The sequence below is a fragment of the Topomyia yanbarensis genome, chromosome 3, assembly GCF_030247195.1.
Source record: "Topomyia yanbarensis strain Yona2022 chromosome 3, ASM3024719v1, whole genome shotgun sequence".
Lineage (NCBI taxonomy): Eukaryota > Metazoa > Arthropoda > Insecta > Diptera > Culicidae > Topomyia > Topomyia yanbarensis.
In genome coordinates, this window is record NC_080672.1 from 399,605,917 (window position 1) to 399,622,277 (window position 16,361).

Genomic DNA, 16,361 nt, shown 5'->3' on the forward strand with positions numbered 1-16,361 from the left:
AGTATAAAAATGGTTTAAAAATAAATAAATCGCTCGTTGGAGCATTCGCATATCTTGATGTTCAAGATTAAAAGTCGGCTAACAAAAACTACTTTGTAAGAATCGGATGTATTTCTTTCCGGTTTTTTTACTGAAGGTTTTTTTACCCAACTCTAACAAAGGAATGTCCCAGTCCGATTTTTATGCTTAAAGTTTATATCCGGTTTTTATATTCTAATAGATTTGAAACGGGTTTTACGAAGCATATTCTGTCCTTGCGACTTTTATTTTCGGTCGCTCAATATTCTACTATAGAAACTGACAAAAAGTGAAACGTTTTATATAAATGCGATACAGAAAGGAATTTGAATGTGCTAGTTATTAACCTTATTACCTATTAACCGTCTTGCTATTGTCATTTTTATTGTCAAAAAGATAACTTGTACATAGATACGAAAATTATATCAAGTCTTCTAGTTAAGTCGGACCTCAGAAAAAAAATCCTCAAGTTTTGAATGGTACTTTTTTATAAGAAAGATAAAGTGCACAAAAATTCATTCGCTACATTCCGTCTTGCTTATGATTTAATCGATTTTCTACCGCGATGAAATGATCAATCACTCCCCTGCCATGCAAAACTAATTTTCCATCTGCTGGAAACAAAAGACACAACCAAACACATTGAACTTGGCTGATATAAATCAAGCCTGGTTGGGCGGGGAATCCGCAAAAGTTTGGGACGTACAAGAGCCCCAAAAAAATCAGTACCTACACTCGAGCGCAAGTGAAAGTTGCTTGATTTACAACAGAACATGGGCTGGTCTGCCGTCACAACCACAAACAACAGTGGCATCGCAAAAAAAGTGCAAGATAGCTTCATCCCCAAACTATGTAACAGAGTGTTTCCCGTCGGAGAATAATAGCCTTTATTTTTATGTGGCGTTCTGGGGGAATGTTGAAAATAAATTCATACAAAATAAAAAGAGAAGATTTCTTTTTTATTCCAGCAGGTGGCAGTTGTTCGACTGTACAGTAGACGTTTTTCCGTTTTTGGAAAAATAATACAACACAGAAAGCGACATTAAACTTATGCTGGGCAAGCAGATTACAGCATAAAACGTACCACCCTAATTGAATTTTGTTTTTCTCGTAACGTAATTTTTCTGTAGTTTCAATATCCGGTAATGCTACAAACGGTAAGAAACTTTATTCACTAGCGTTAGTGAGCGATCGTTGTTTTGCCTCACCAAAGTGCCACCCGTGTAAAATTTCGAGCACCTTGGGGAAACACTCAAGCCATAAATCCTTTCTGGAAGTTGGATGCTTTTTTTGTGAGTGTGCCATTATTGCCGGTCTGTCAGTAACGAATAAGTGCAAATGGTTGAATTTAAAGTTGAAATTTTCTCGAGAATTGCCGAATAGTTCCTGACTGCAAACGAATGTGAAGCAATAAATTACATTGAATACCTAGCGACTTACGACTACTTTGGAGCTTGAGTTGCATCGTCTTCGTTCGGGTGAAATATTTCCCCGCCTGACACGTCGAACGAGGGTGAGGGTGAAAAATGTCTTGACTTTACGGTACGATTTGCGGGTGTCTTTGGCGTCGTCCATTGAGAGAGAACGAAAAGTATACAGCGGGAATTAACTTTTCACTTAGCTTACAAGGAAATCCCTTCAGACAAGCGAGGAAATGCGCATGCCCCGAATAGAACCTGAAAGAGTAGCATTTAAAACGTCCTTATCTCGAGTCGCTTGCGGTGTATGCTTTACTGCGCGAAACTACTGGGCAAAATATATATTTTGGCTTTTTCACACCTTAACAAACTCTGCTGCTGCTGCTGGCTGGCACGGAAAACCCATTATACTGTGAGTCTTCCGGCTGCTGGAATTGTATTTCCAAGAACGAGAGATAGAAAGAACTGCTCGTTGCTTTGTGAGCGCTGCACTTATCACGTTTCGAAGATAAATTTTCGGTCGGCAAGTGTTCAAATTTCATCTTGTGGGTTGAATCTCGAGTGCCACCCAAAAGTGGAAAGATAATGTCGAAAGGAATGCTTGTGTGCCCTGAAGGTAGCAGCAACCAGCCAGCAGTGGAAAGGTGATCAAAGATCGATAATTTACAATCAAGGTCAAACTTTCGATAACTGTTTCTTTCTAGTACAGATGCCTTTTTGTGTATAATTAGTTCATTTTAGTTCATGATTGATTCGAGAGAAAGTTTTCAATAGAACGAAAATAACAGTGAGAGATTCTTTTTGTTTACTTTCCTTTCCGTTGCGTAGTCTTCGAAATCTGTTAAAATGAACAATGTTGCTAAATCTGGCTGAAAAGCAGTTTAGCCAATTTTGGTGTGCCGAGCTCTTTTTGGATGTCAAAAGTTGTAAAAAAAGGATCATTTTCCTTCCTGACTAGTTACATCAATAACATAAATTTGGAAAACACTACTTTAGATCTCAATAAGAAGTGTTTACAGTGGCGGATCCAGGGAGAGGGTCATTAAATGAGGTTTTTACGTATTACGTATTTTACAATGTTCATTTTAAAATCAAAACTTCGGACCCCTCCCGAAATTTTTTTCTGGATCCGCCCTTGAGTGTTTATACCCAAAATTCGACGGGTATGTTTCTATTACTTTTTGGTAAGATTCTATTATCGTTTTGGTAACATACCACAGAATTGCGTATTGCTGTTCTAAACCCATTTTACCGCAAATAGTGGAATGACGAATTTCGGTAGCTATACATGTATGGTATGTGCATCACACAACCAAACCCTTTTTCAGTATGCGTCAACCTCGGTTTTGTTCGTATCGTATGTAGGATGTGGGACATTACAAGTTGTCTAACCATTTGAAATTCAGCAGGTTTGCTTGGGGTCGATGAATCTTTCTTAGAAGATGCTGATAAGAAAGTTCTGTGTTTTGCGTACTTTAGTTTAGTTCATCAAGACACATTTTTTGTTAGGGAAAACTGCCAGGTTTTCAGGTTCTCTTTGGTGATCACATAGGTACAATTTTGAATCTTTAAATACAAATTACGATATACTGCAACTGCTAGTGTTCAAATAATATAAGCATAAGAGATCGCCCGTAGTTGCTACTCCGTTATTGACCAGAACCAAACTAGATTGCAAAATGTTCATTGGAACAACATGCTTGGGAATAACATGATGAGCCACACTGTACAATCTATATTGATCCCTGCATGCAGATCTTCTGGGAAAGGAAGGAATGTTCGTCCGATACATGTTGCTACTAGAGACCGAGGAATCCTCCGCATCTCCACATGTAACACGGGAAGGGGAGAGTTTGTTAGTAAGTGTGCCAATAGCGTTATCATGTAATAATTGCTCTGGGCAGCCGGCTGCCGAGAATTTGGGAAATTTATCATTTGTTGTATTAATACGATTAGCAAAATAAGCAACTTGAACTCCGGATAGCCGGCTATAAGGAGCACTGCTTATATTTTTTAATGATATTCAATCACGCGACGATTTTTTTTCGATTCATTAGATTCTTCCGTAGGTGTCGCGGAGTTGGTAGTTTGGAAGGGAATAGAGTCTAGGATTCGCTCCAAGCAAGCGATGCGACCTGTAAAGCATAGTTTATTAGGTAGCAGTTTAGTTAGTTTTTGAGAACATGATCGCTCGAAAAAGATCTTGTTTAGTTTTTCGTTCTTTTTAAACTCTGGGTAGCCGGCCACAGAGGCAATACCAACTCCACACAGCCGACAGTGGGAGTGTTTATAAAAGCTAATCTTATCTGCGTAATGGGCCGAGTCATTATTTAATGCGGCATTATTTAGATTAATTTCGCTATTCCTTCTCTACGATATATTTTTGGGTAGCAAACTACCGAGTGATAACACGTTATACAGACAAAGAGTTATGATAGCTCGAGATGGTATAAATCAACGAAAGTATTCCCTATTTTCCATATCGGATTGTTTGTGAAATACAAGTATACGAACGAGTATATCGGAACGGAACGGAAATACAGAGGATCGTTAACCTGATGCACGGGCTTGTTACCAATAACGGAACTTGAAATAAGATTCATTAAAACAACCGCGGCGAATTTTCAGTACGTATTGACCCGCGATCATCGATACCAGTTAAAGTCCCATTGGAGCCGACCTCCGAAAAACTATTCATTTTTACGGTATTGTCATCTCGGCTAGATCCGTCTCACCCTCTCATTCTGCCACTATCAGTAGAAGGCCGACAGCACCCAGTCGTCGCCGGTCTATGGACCAAGTGTCATCAATAGACCCAGACTCACGTGGAGGCATGAGATAGCATTGAAAGCTAACCGATGAACATGACAGCAAAACACTTATTCTTCGTGCTGACATAACTGAAGGTAATTGCCAAGCGGTCCCCGATCTCTCTCTCGTGAATTGTCAATTCTCAAACCTTATATATGATTGAAGTGATCATTCCACTCAAACAAGGCCATGTGTTTTCCCTATGCACATTGAATGGTCTGCGGATCAGTTCCCCCGTTGGTAAAACAAACCCTAAACAAGCACAGAAATTAGTCCGCTCAGTCCAAAGAAAAGTTGGCCGACCGGCGGATACGTGTTCCCCTACAGTGCTATCACATCAATGTACACCCAAAATTTACATGCGACAAAATATCTGCAATCCCGAATATAAAAGAATCAAAACCTCTACTCATTTGCAACAAAATAAGAACGCAAAATAAAAACAGTTGAATATCCAAGGCGGCTCATTTTCAAAGATAGCTCCGCCGATGAAACACCCAACAAAAAATAAAATTTTGGGGCGACACCTAGTAGTCGCTAGTCGCCGGTGAAACGCCAATTTTTCTTATTGCCGTATTTTTTCACTTTTCGGATCGAATTTTTTTCTATGAAGAACCATTTTGCACTATTTTTAGAATGCACACTGTGTTTCTAGATGTTTTCTGTGCACTTCTATTGTCCTTGCATCGGGAATCGACGGCCGTAATGCCGGGAAAAGATTTTTTTTTTCATTTGCCGGAATTCGATTTTCACAAACTGTCAGTCGAAAATATGCCGAAAAATGCTTTTATAAGCCACTTTACCTTGTATAAGCGTTAAATTGCACCGTTATTCACACTTTTGATAACCGAGAGGCAGTCAACTGTGCTGAAAATGATGAAAATTAACTGACTCGAAGGGAGCTCTACGAGAGTCAAACACTCGCGGCGAAGATACACACTCGACTCCCTTGTATGCTTTCACCGCACAGAGGGGTAACTAGAACAAATTCCTGGCCAATAACCAAAATTTTTTTTTTTCGATTTGTTTCGTTGTATTTTTTAACACACCTAAAAGCCTACTGTATAACGTAGCAAAATTAGGAGTTTGTCCATAATTGTCAAAGAATTTTTGCAAGGATGCAAAATGGTGATATTTAAAGGGTTTAAAAAACATTTTCATTATATATCCAGCTATATCGCTTTCTAGTGATGATGACTATTTTAAATAGGACAATATTATTTCAAACGTTGTTGAACACAACCATTTGTATAGCTTCAGCTTAAAACTAACTGAAATTAGTAGTGTTGTTGTGCATCGCACCAACTTTAAAAAATATGTTTTTTTAAACATTTTATGCCAAACTTGAATGATAAAAAAGTTATATTAAACGGCGAGATCCGGCAAAGTTGCTGAGACAGTATTACAAAACAAGATTCCAGCTATCCAAAAAACATTTGAACTCTTCCGATCTTGTCCGATCCACATATTCCAAGCGATTTGAATGTATTGAAATTTTTACTGATTGAAGGTACACCGAAATGCTGCAGGGCCAAATACTATGTTTGGAAAAATGTATCTCTATGAATACGTCCCTTTCACTATCCTTCTTCCATTGATCATCTATTTATGCAACTGGAAAAACAAATGTATTCACAAAGATCTCCTCGAAATTACTAGTATTCGAAAGGATATAGAAAATTGACCTCTGCACTGGTAGGTGGGTAAATGCCAAATTGTTCCAAAGACTAGTTATTGTCTATTTATAGCATTATAACAGCAATAGCAGTAGTAAATAATGTAAAATTGTGGAATATCTACGTCAGAAGTCAACCAAATACTTCGTGTTAATCCTAGGAAAATCATGCGGGAATGAAATATAGGGACACTTGAGGTTTTTGATGTACCATGGGAAAATTCCTGTTAGTTTCTAAGATTTCTGAAATGAGGAGCCACTTACTTCGGTTTTGTATTAGCACCCATCAAAGGACACTCTCAGGCCTTTACCTAGAGGCTTAAGAGAGGAATTGGTTTTCTTTTTTCGAAAATTTACGAGGACATTAGAACATGTTCTCTCAATAGGATTGTCAAATTCTCGCTATTTAGTGGATAAGGGTGTGTAGAAATTAGTCGCGGTTTATACGTTTCTACGCTGAGTAGCTGTATGGCACAAATGTTCGCAATGACGGCATGCCCTGAGGCACAAAAAGGCGAACAGGTAGACGAGCCCCGTTCAAAAGAACAAAGTTTGGAAGAGTAGATCAGGCGAAAGGCGCGACATGAGACTGATTGAAAATAAGTTCTTATGCTCCTCATTTTATGCTGAACGCACTTGCTTGCAAATCAGAATTTTCGCTGACTAAAGCAAAGGGAACCCACCTTATATTTTTCGATTAACGCTTCTGTTGGAGACTACACCATCAACCTCTACTTCCCAGGCGGGTACGTAGACAAGATACTTTTTCGTACACAAATATCCAAATGGGTTATATTCGGTCTGGTTGTAGATATAATTTATATCGAAAAGCAGATTTATTGGCAATATTTTACCATCGGATAAATATTCAAATCGACCTCCATTGAGCCAGAGGGGCTGTCTGTTGTCGGAGATACCTTCCCATTAGTCATCACTATCATGCGGGCTTCAGTACCCACGCAAAGAAGGTTTTATCGGAGGAAACAGAAAATTAATGCAACGAAATTTAAAAGAATAGAGCAATTGGTTCATAGCTGTGGAGCATTTGTAGTATCAGTAATCAACATATACATTTTCGCTGAGTCGTCGGTCACACAGGCCGTTAACAAATGGTATTTCCAAATAGCCACCAAGTGTTATAGAGAAATTTTCACTTTCACTTACATACACCATCTTTGAACTTTCGTCACTACGAGTAGAAATTACTCCGAATCTTACTACCCACTCGGGAAAAAAGTGTTTCGCCGTCCCTGACATTTATGATACTAGATCTACTGTATCCAACCTATCTGTTGATTCATTGTAATGTGTAACGATCAGAGGTTTTTTTTTAAATTTCATCGAAATCAGATGAAGCAAAAGCGCAATATGATTTATTGACTGTTGAAACAAGTTATCGTTGAATGTAAGCGAATGTAACTACTGTTGTCCGCAATAGATTGAAATACCCACCCAAACGCAATTTACCGTCCTTATCAAGTGCGAACCACACGCACATGTCCATACCCACATGACCATTATGGTGACATTCCGGACCGTTTTTAAACAAGAGATAGCTCATAGTAAGTCCACCTGCTACAAGGACCCATGCAGAGAAGTAGACGCTAACTCCTGGAGCAACGCTTACGGTGTCGTGATGGCCGATATCAGGGATCCAACGAAACCAGCTGAAATGTGCGCTGACAAACTGAAAATTAACTGTTCCCGAAGCACAACCGAACCGCATGGTCACGTAAACCGCACAATCGAGTTTCCAACGATGAGCTCCTTGTAGTGGCAAAAGGGCTGAAGGCGAAGAAAGCTCCCGGACAGCATGGATGGTAAGCAGGTTACGGTCAATGTGGTATATATAGGTGTGGCAGAACACACGGTTTGCTAGTGTTGGCAACCAAAAATATGTAAACAATCCAGAAGCACAACGGGTCGACGTCATAGCGTTCACACGATTCACTGAGAGCGGAACGAACGGTACGACGAAAGCAAGTCGATTTATTGTGTGATCACTCACACCACTCATGTAAGATTCATCTTACGAATATCAAAGTGCCATCTTCGCCATACCTGTATATAATGCATTGGGTTGCGGTGCCTCTTTTGTGCGAAGCTAGGAACCTCATTGCAATAGTAGACATGTGTGCGTGAGCCATTGTGGAAAGTACAGGAAAGTACCACCTTTACTCAAAAGAAGTACTGCTGTTGCTGTCTTCAAATTTTGAACAGAGTTGTCAGTCTTCTTTGTATATGGTATCCGGTGGTAGAGATGGCTCCCAGTGCAAAACTTGAAAGAACACGCTAATAAAGCATAAAGCGCCCAAAGGTACCTTTACACGAGGCGTTAGTAATGTTATTACTGATTCACTTTTTGGCATCACTGTTTGCTACACCCCGGTCGTCATCAGGGCTAGTAATCGGTTGTGCAAGAACTTTGAAGTTTCGTGAACTTGACCAGCATCATGTCTGATAGCTGCAAGTGTTGTTTTTAGTGAAAGTGATAGTTTCGTGTTTTTTTCTACTTGACGTTATCACTTTGCACAACGTTACGCTCAATTTGTTGGCAAAAGCGACACCTTCTGGTGGATAGCTGATAGTTGCATGCAAGTTCGCTTCATTTTGCTGCGTTTATTGCATTATTTTCTTCGTTTATTGCGTTATTTTCTTCGCTCAAAAGCATGGCTTGTACCAACTGCTCGAAAGTCATAAATGAATCTGAGCGAATCACCTGTCGTGGGTATTGCGGAAATTCGTTTCACATGATATGTGTCAAGTTGGATTATGACGTTCGTGATGTCCTGGGAATCCACTCACGGAATTTATTCTGGATGTGTAACGGATGTGCTGATTCGTTTTGTAACGATAGTTTCCGCAGAATGGCTTCGCGTTGTTGCGACAATGCAATGCCCGACGACAATTCTCTGAAATCATTAAATGATGACATAGCTGATTTAAAAGATGTCGTTAAAGCTCTCTCGGTTAAAGTCGACACAAAACCGCTATCTCCAACGGTAAATACACCTTGGACAAGGATTGCTGCATATAATCCCGTTCCAAGCACTCCTAAGCACAAGCGTGAAGATGATCCGCTCAAAGCAAAAATCACTAATATTCGTGGAGCAAAAGCTGCGTTTGAAACGATAAAAACAGTATCACCACCTGAGGAGCTGTTATAGGTCTACTTGTCTGCATTTGATCCCAGCACGACGGACGATGAAGTTTCTAGACTTGTGAAAGATTGTTTGGGAAAGGATATGCAACCAAAAATAGTTCGCCTAAGGACAAGGATCTCTCATCGCTGAGCTTCATCACCTTCAAAGTTGGCGTTAGCAAATCATGCAGGGATAAAGCTCTGTCCAAAGACTATTAGCCGGAGAACATCTACTTTCGTGAATTTGTGACCAATTCAAAAAATCAACGGCCTATCATCAGGATTGCTGCGGAGAAGAATCTATCTGGTGGTGGACAGTAGCACCAAGCTATCCCGGATAAACTCGTCTGTCTAACTTCATGTTCCTCGGTGAGCGACATCGGACTACCTGACGAATCGGCAACTTCTTCTGTGTCAGGTAAAGCCAAGAAGGGTATATGTCCTTCCGAAGCACTTCAAGATGCTGCACACCCTCAATGTAAATTTCACTTACAGTTTGCTGATGAACACAACTCAATCGACTCTACCGCTCCAGCGAACCTTCAATGTCAAAATGATAATTTCGATCGCATCGCATCTGTCCGCTCAGGTAAACATTTGAATAATATATGTCCTTCCGAAGCTACACTTGATACTGCGCACCTTCAAGTATGCCTCCCATTGCAGTCAGCCGCTGGACACAACAGTTATGACGCAGTCATTCCCTCCGTATCGCAGCTTGTTCCCCTTCCTGACAACAGTATATTCTGCTCTCCCCGCGCTATTTGCGGTGATAGTGATCATCGAGCCCGCAGTCCTGAAACTTGGAATGCAGCACGACACCTCTCACATGACACTGATGGTTTGCGGATTTACTACCAGAACGCGAGAGGGCTTAAGATGAAAATTGATGACGTGTATTTAGCTGCTGTGGACGGTGACTACGATGTTTGCGTCTTCACCGAAACATGGCTCGATGCGCGTATAACATCAGTGCAGCTTTTCGGCGATGCTTACACCGTATACCGTGCGGACCGAAATAGTGACAACAGTATTCGCGGACGTGGAGGAGGAGTTTTGATTGCTGTTTCCACCGCATTTGCCTCATGTGAGATTGATGTAGGTAGTTTAACCAGTGTTGAGGCTGTTTGGGTTAGAATTACAACTCCATCGAGGAACTTTTATATTGGTGCTGTCTATATTCCTCCTGAAAAGCGACTCGACTGCAATATCATGCAACTTCACATGGATGCTGTGAATAACGCTTCTTCACAAGCTGGCGCGGATGGCGTGATGATTGTCCTTGGTGATTTCAATCAGCCAGGGCTCATATGGGTGCCGTCACGACACGGATACGCTTACCCAGACCCGATTGCTTCGACAACCAACATCGCCAGTCGTTTGCTACTGGACGGATTTGCTTTCAACGGGCTAAGTCAAGTAAGCATGATTCCTAACCACCAGTCACGCTTTCTGGATCTCGTCTTTGTTAGTGAAACTATTATACCTGTATGTTCCGTCAATGAAGCATCCAGCGTGATTGTTCCACTTGACAACTTTCATCCGGCGCTTGAAATCTCAATTGGCACTATTCGATCAGTTCAGTATGTAGAAACTCTTTCTGTCGACCGTCTCAACTTTCGCAAAACTGATTTCTGTCGCAAATTGATTGGAGTGTACTGCATGCCATCTACAAGCGACTACTACTGAATTGTGTTGAGACCCAGTGCCTAAATGTCAGCCTTCTAGCAAGCCGCCCTGGTCAAACAGCACTCTTCGAAAGCTAAAACGTGCTCGAGCAAAAACCCTACGTGCGTACACAAATCGACGGTGTTCTCTTTCTAAGCGCATGTTCACTTTAGCCAGTAATGAGTATCGTTGTTACAACAAGCTTCTGTACAAACGCTATGTAAACCGCATCCAGAATAATCTACGCCGAAACCCGAAGGGCTTTTGGTCATTTGTCAACACGAAGCGAAAAGAAACTGGACTTCCATCAAGGATGCTTTACGACGGCGAAGAATCTACGACAACTGTGGCGAAATGTACGCTGTTTGCCAGATTCTTCTCGAGTGTTTTTTCAACTCACTCGCCAACCGCAAACGAACTCGAAAATGCCTCTCGCGACGTTCCTGCTTGTGCTGTTGATTTGGATGTGTTTACTGTCTCTGAACAAATGGTTATATCTGCAATTCGGAAAACCAAGTCATCTTATGCACCCGGCCTCAGTGCTATACCTTCAACTGTATTGAAAAAATGTTCGGACTTACTTGTAACACCACTTGCATATATTTTTAACCTATCGCTTCAGCAGCAAACGTTTCCTGAGGATTGGAAATGCTCAGTTATGTTCCCGGTATTCAAGAAAGGTGACAAACTCAACATAGCGAACTATCGCGGAATTACTTCGCTAGGAGTCGAATCTAAAGTGTTTGAATCAATTATAAACGAGGCGTTATTTTCTGCTTGTCGACACTACATTAGTACATCTCAGCACGGATTTTTCCCAGGACGTTCAGTCGAGACGAATCTCGTCTGCTTTACGTCATTTTGCACGGAACAAATGTCTAAGAAATTGCAGGTGGATACTATTTACACTGATCTAAAGGCAGCTTTTGATAGAGTTAATCATGAGATACTGATAACAAAGCTTGATAAGCTAGGGTGTTCTACTAGATTCTGCCATTGGTTTCGATCCTACCTTGTGCACCGTGAAATCGTTGTTCAAATTGGCGATATTGTTTCAGAATCCTTTTTCAACACTTCCGGAGTTCCTCAAGGTAGTACGCTAGGTCCACTACTTTTTCACTGTTCGTGAACGATGCGGTTTTCGTTCTAAGCCGTGGAGGAAAGCTGTTTTTTGCCGACGACTTAAAAATTTTCCTTGTTATACGGAATGAAGCCGATTGCCGTGAGCTACAGCATCTTATTGACACCTTTTATAGCTGGTGTGTAAGAAACACGATGGTCCTTAGCGTTGCAAAATGTTTTGTCATCAGCTATTATCGAACGAGAAATATGGTTACCTTCAACTATAACATCACAGGAACTCTACTACAACGCGTTGACCACGTGAAGGATCTAGGAGTCATTCTTGATGATAAGCTAACGTATACTCATCTCGTCTCAGCGACCATCGACAGAGCCAATCGTTTGCTGAGATTTATTTTCAAAATATCCAACGAATTTCGGGATCCTCTATGCTATCGCGGGATCCTCTATACTAGGAGCCTTAGGATCGAAGCAGTCCAGCGTAAATTCATACGATATGCGTTACGTGAATTGCCGTGGAACGATCCATTAAACCTGCCACCGTACGAGGACCGTTGTCGTCTTTTAGGACTTAATACTTTAACACGCCGGAGACATGCAGCGTAAGCTACCTTCGTGTCAAAGATTCTGCTGGCTGAATATGATGATCCGGAGCTACTAGCGCAAATCAACCTCTACGCGCCTACCCGTTCTCTTCGCCCTCGAGCCCTGCTGCATTCTGAAATGCGCAGCACTAACTACGCTACCAATAGTCCAATTTTAGCAATGAGTCATCGCTTCAACGAGTTTGCTGAAATTTTTGACTTCGTCATGAACTCTTCGCAGTTTCGTCGTCGTGTATTGTCACTATTTTAATTATGTTAAGTTTACCTTAGTTTAGTATAGTTCATTAAGACAAATTGTCAGTTGGACTTTTTTTATACAAATACAAATACAAGTAATGTCATTTTTAATGATCATATGAGGCGAGACGGAATTACCATTCAATTGCAGTAATGTCAATACTTAGTAATGTCACTTTTATTGCGCGTGTAAGGGCATCTTAACCGTTCAAATTTCAAATTTCAAACATTTCTCTCTCCCTCTCTCGCTTCTCACAGTTTCCATTTAGCAAAACGATCATAACGTATACCGCATAGGAGTTTGTTATCACTTTCAATGTGTTTTCCAGTCACAATATTTCCCACACACATTGAATGTTGTGTTTAGTACTTTTTCTACATATACTTCGGAGTGTCCAGTGCGGATTTGTGCTTATTTATACTTCCTCGGGCTACTCTAGGTTCAATCCCAGCCGAGGTCATTGAGATTTTTCTGATGTGAAAAAACCTGTGGTCACGTCTTCCTTCGGAAGGGATGTAAAGCAGTTGGTCCCCGGTCCATGAGTTGATGGATCGATATCTAGTCCCGATAGTGGAGTCACTTCTCTGGCGTCGGTAATACAGAAGTAGAATCCAACTTCTATAATTAGGGGAAAGTGGTCGGTTGCCGGCACCCCTATGTAGCTTTTGACAGAAACCAGACATGGATATTCTGATAAATATTATTTGTGTGTTATATTATCACGATATTTTTATGCTGATTGCTGAAGCAAACAGACACGAATGTTGTGTTCTTCAACCAATATATTTTTTGAACAAGATAAAATCTGCTCAAAAGTTTTTTTTGATCATTCGCTTAGTGTTATAGAAAGAAGTAAATCGATCGAAAAAGTATGCGTATTGAATATTTACGATGAGAATTTATTCTATTTTGTGATTCAACATTGAATGGTATCGGAATTTTCGCCACAATTTTTTTTTGATAGGTTTTCAAAAAGGTTACTAAAATCGGTTGTCGGCACCCAAACATGGTCGGTTGTCGGCACCCCATTTTTGTGGCTAATGCTCTCAATAACTTAATCAATATGAGTATTTTGGAACGGGCTTTACGAATAGATACCAGAGATCGATCTTTGGTACCATTCTGAAACCAGGAAGGCGACTTCCGGTTTAGCCTTTTACATTTACATGAAGAAAGCCCACCTGGTCGTGTTTGCACCGCTAGGTAGCACTGTATATACCAGATTGTCACGACCAGACAATTTGGTGTGAGAGAGAGAGGGTTTAACTTTGTAGCCCCCCTCCTCTTTTGGCTGACCTCTATCTGATCTGTCTGAAGCTTTGGTAAAAAATGGACTGCCTGAAACTAACTAAATTGTAGTGAATGCGATCTGTCAGTGCCTTAGTAGTGCGTAATATTCGCACTGGTTTTTCACATACACATATTGTGGTTCTGATGAAGAATGATGTTCATAATGCCTTTGATGGTTGTTGAAATAAAAAAAAATCTTTTTCCCTTTTAATCTTGATGGAATGATAATCATCAAGAATAAAATGGAAAAAGATTTTTTTATTTTCCTATTTTTAGTCATTTTTTAGGGTGCCGAGAACCGACCACATTTTTCAAAATGGTAAAAAATTATCATTTTACTAAATTGTTAATAAATTTTTTCAAGTTGACAGAATAAATTAATTTCTTTCATAAGTTATCAGCTACGGCCTCTAGCTTTCCATTGGTATGCTTATTCTCATATATTGTTTAATTGGAGTAATGTTGTGAGCCAAAAACAAAAGTGTGCCGACAACCGAACACATTCCCCTACTAACACATATCCTCCTCCCGTCATACTTGTGGAGGGCGGAATAGTATATACTGCCTCTAGCAAAAGCAAGTATCGGACTAACATTCCTTCCCTTTCCTTTCGCGATCTACGTTCGGGCCTGGCCGGTGCCGGTATTAATCAATAAACTCTTTAGGATTACCAGAAGTTGCACATTGAAAGATGTTTCGCTACTCCCAAGCATAATTATCCCTGTGCAACTTCAGCTAGTCCAGATCGATAACGAAGTAGCAGCGAGGGTCGGTCGCACAAGCTCTTGTCACGGTATCTATTTTGTTGCAAGATAACCCCCGTGTACGAACATTGGAATATGATAATAGGGGAATCTTTGCTTTGTGTGTCCATGCAGAATCACAATGACACAATGTTCGTGCAGTAATGACCGCAACTTGATACTTGTGCTGGGATCATAAATTGATTCGTTATGGTGCGTGTTATGTACAAAATTGTGTTCTAACGGATTATGCAGCAACCAAAAACATGAAAAATAATAAGAAAATGATGAATAAACATTCAACTTTGCTGAATACGTGAATATTTACGTCTTACAAGATACACATAAAAGTTGCGTCGCAATTGACTGATCTCCGGCTTGTTCAGCCGAATTTAAGATATATTTTATTTTATAGGTCAAAGCATATTAAATTCTCATATATGACGGAAAAATACGTCATAAATATTGTTCACTTCAAATGTCATTGTCATGTTTTCTATAATTGGTATTTTTATTTACCGATTTTAAAGAAATTAAAGACCAAAGCGTTTCGCCGAAAAAAGTGCTTTTAGGTTTTGTGATTGTCGTCTACTGAATGCAATTCCATGCAAATTGTAGAATCTCCAAACCTTCAACAATTTTGAAGTTCTGATGGTAACATATTTCCGTTTTAAGACCTAAAATAATATTACTCAATGTTTAATTGCAATTACATTTGTTATCGACAATAGAATAGTTTATGTATTATCCCGCTTTCATATAGAAATTCGATTCAACGCCAAAACCACCCCAATTGCACATTCCCAGATAACTTACCTTATTAAAATGATGTCTACCGAAGGTATGGTACAACAGCTCGTACTCATGCACAGCCCAAAACAGATCCCAGTCGAACAGCGTCATGTGGTAGGCAACGTCCTTGGTCGGCAGCGCCTCGAAGTCCATATCGAGCGCCTCGGTCGGAAGCTCCTGCTCCGGTAGGGGAGTCTGAAAGTCGAATTTGAAAACACGACAATTAAATACAAACAGCAATCAACGCACGCTTTGTAAATAGGCAAAAGCGCATAAGCGCCACCCCGCAAAATGTTGGGAAGCTGCCAGTTACCATACCAGTGCGTCCAGGTGGTCCTTTGGTGAAACGAATATTCGCCCGTTCAGGCTCAGTGCCGTCGGTATGCTGACGTCGGTGTCCTTGTACACGGACCGTTCCCCGTTGCTCTTGACTTCCACCAGCAGCAGATCGTCCGGGATGCGGGGTAGCTTCAGTTTGTCCGCTGCGCACGCCTTAATGATTTCGGCCGAGGTGGCCATCGGGAAGCGCAGGGTGCAATACGTGTGATCCGCACAGTAGACGCGGAAGATTACTGTGGACAGAGGCGGCAATTAGTTAATAGCCTTTTTGATTCATTATTGAAAAAAATGATTTGAGATGTAACATTGGGTTGTCTAACTCTCCACTGTTATAAGACTCAGCCTGGTTAACAGCGAGAACAAATAATTTATACAGGAACACAACGAAACAACACAGTACGTAAGGCACTTCACTGTAACTCCCACATCAAAACCGTTTCTCATAAAAGCCATAAATGCAAACCACTTTTAAGCTCTCCTTTCAGGAGTCATCAGAGCCGCATTCAACTAACAGCAGCACAAAAATAGCATCCTAACAA

General features: G+C 40.6%; 2 protein-coding genes across 7 annotated transcripts in view; both read right to left on the bottom strand.

The window, feature by feature from the left end:
• LOC131693720 (NADH-ubiquinone oxidoreductase 49 kDa subunit-like) overlaps nucleotides 1-16,361 on the bottom strand; it is a 366,118-nt gene that overhangs the window by 118,588 nt on the left and 231,169 nt on the right. The window lies entirely within an intron of this gene.
• The window catches only part of LOC131693718 (rap guanine nucleotide exchange factor 4-like), a 352,448-nt gene that overhangs the window by 43,739 nt on the left and 292,348 nt on the right, over nucleotides 1-16,361 (bottom strand). For all 6 annotated transcript variants that reach the window (XM_058981800.1, XM_058981798.1, XM_058981803.1 and 3 more), the window contains 2 exons: nucleotides 15,802-16,055; nucleotides 15,508-15,678 (listed from right to left, as the gene is read on the bottom strand). In XM_058981800.1, coding sequence (XP_058837783.1) covers nucleotides 15,508-15,678; nucleotides 15,802-16,055 — 425 coding nt within the window. The remainder of the gene's footprint in view (nucleotides 1-15,507; nucleotides 15,679-15,801; nucleotides 16,056-16,361) is intronic.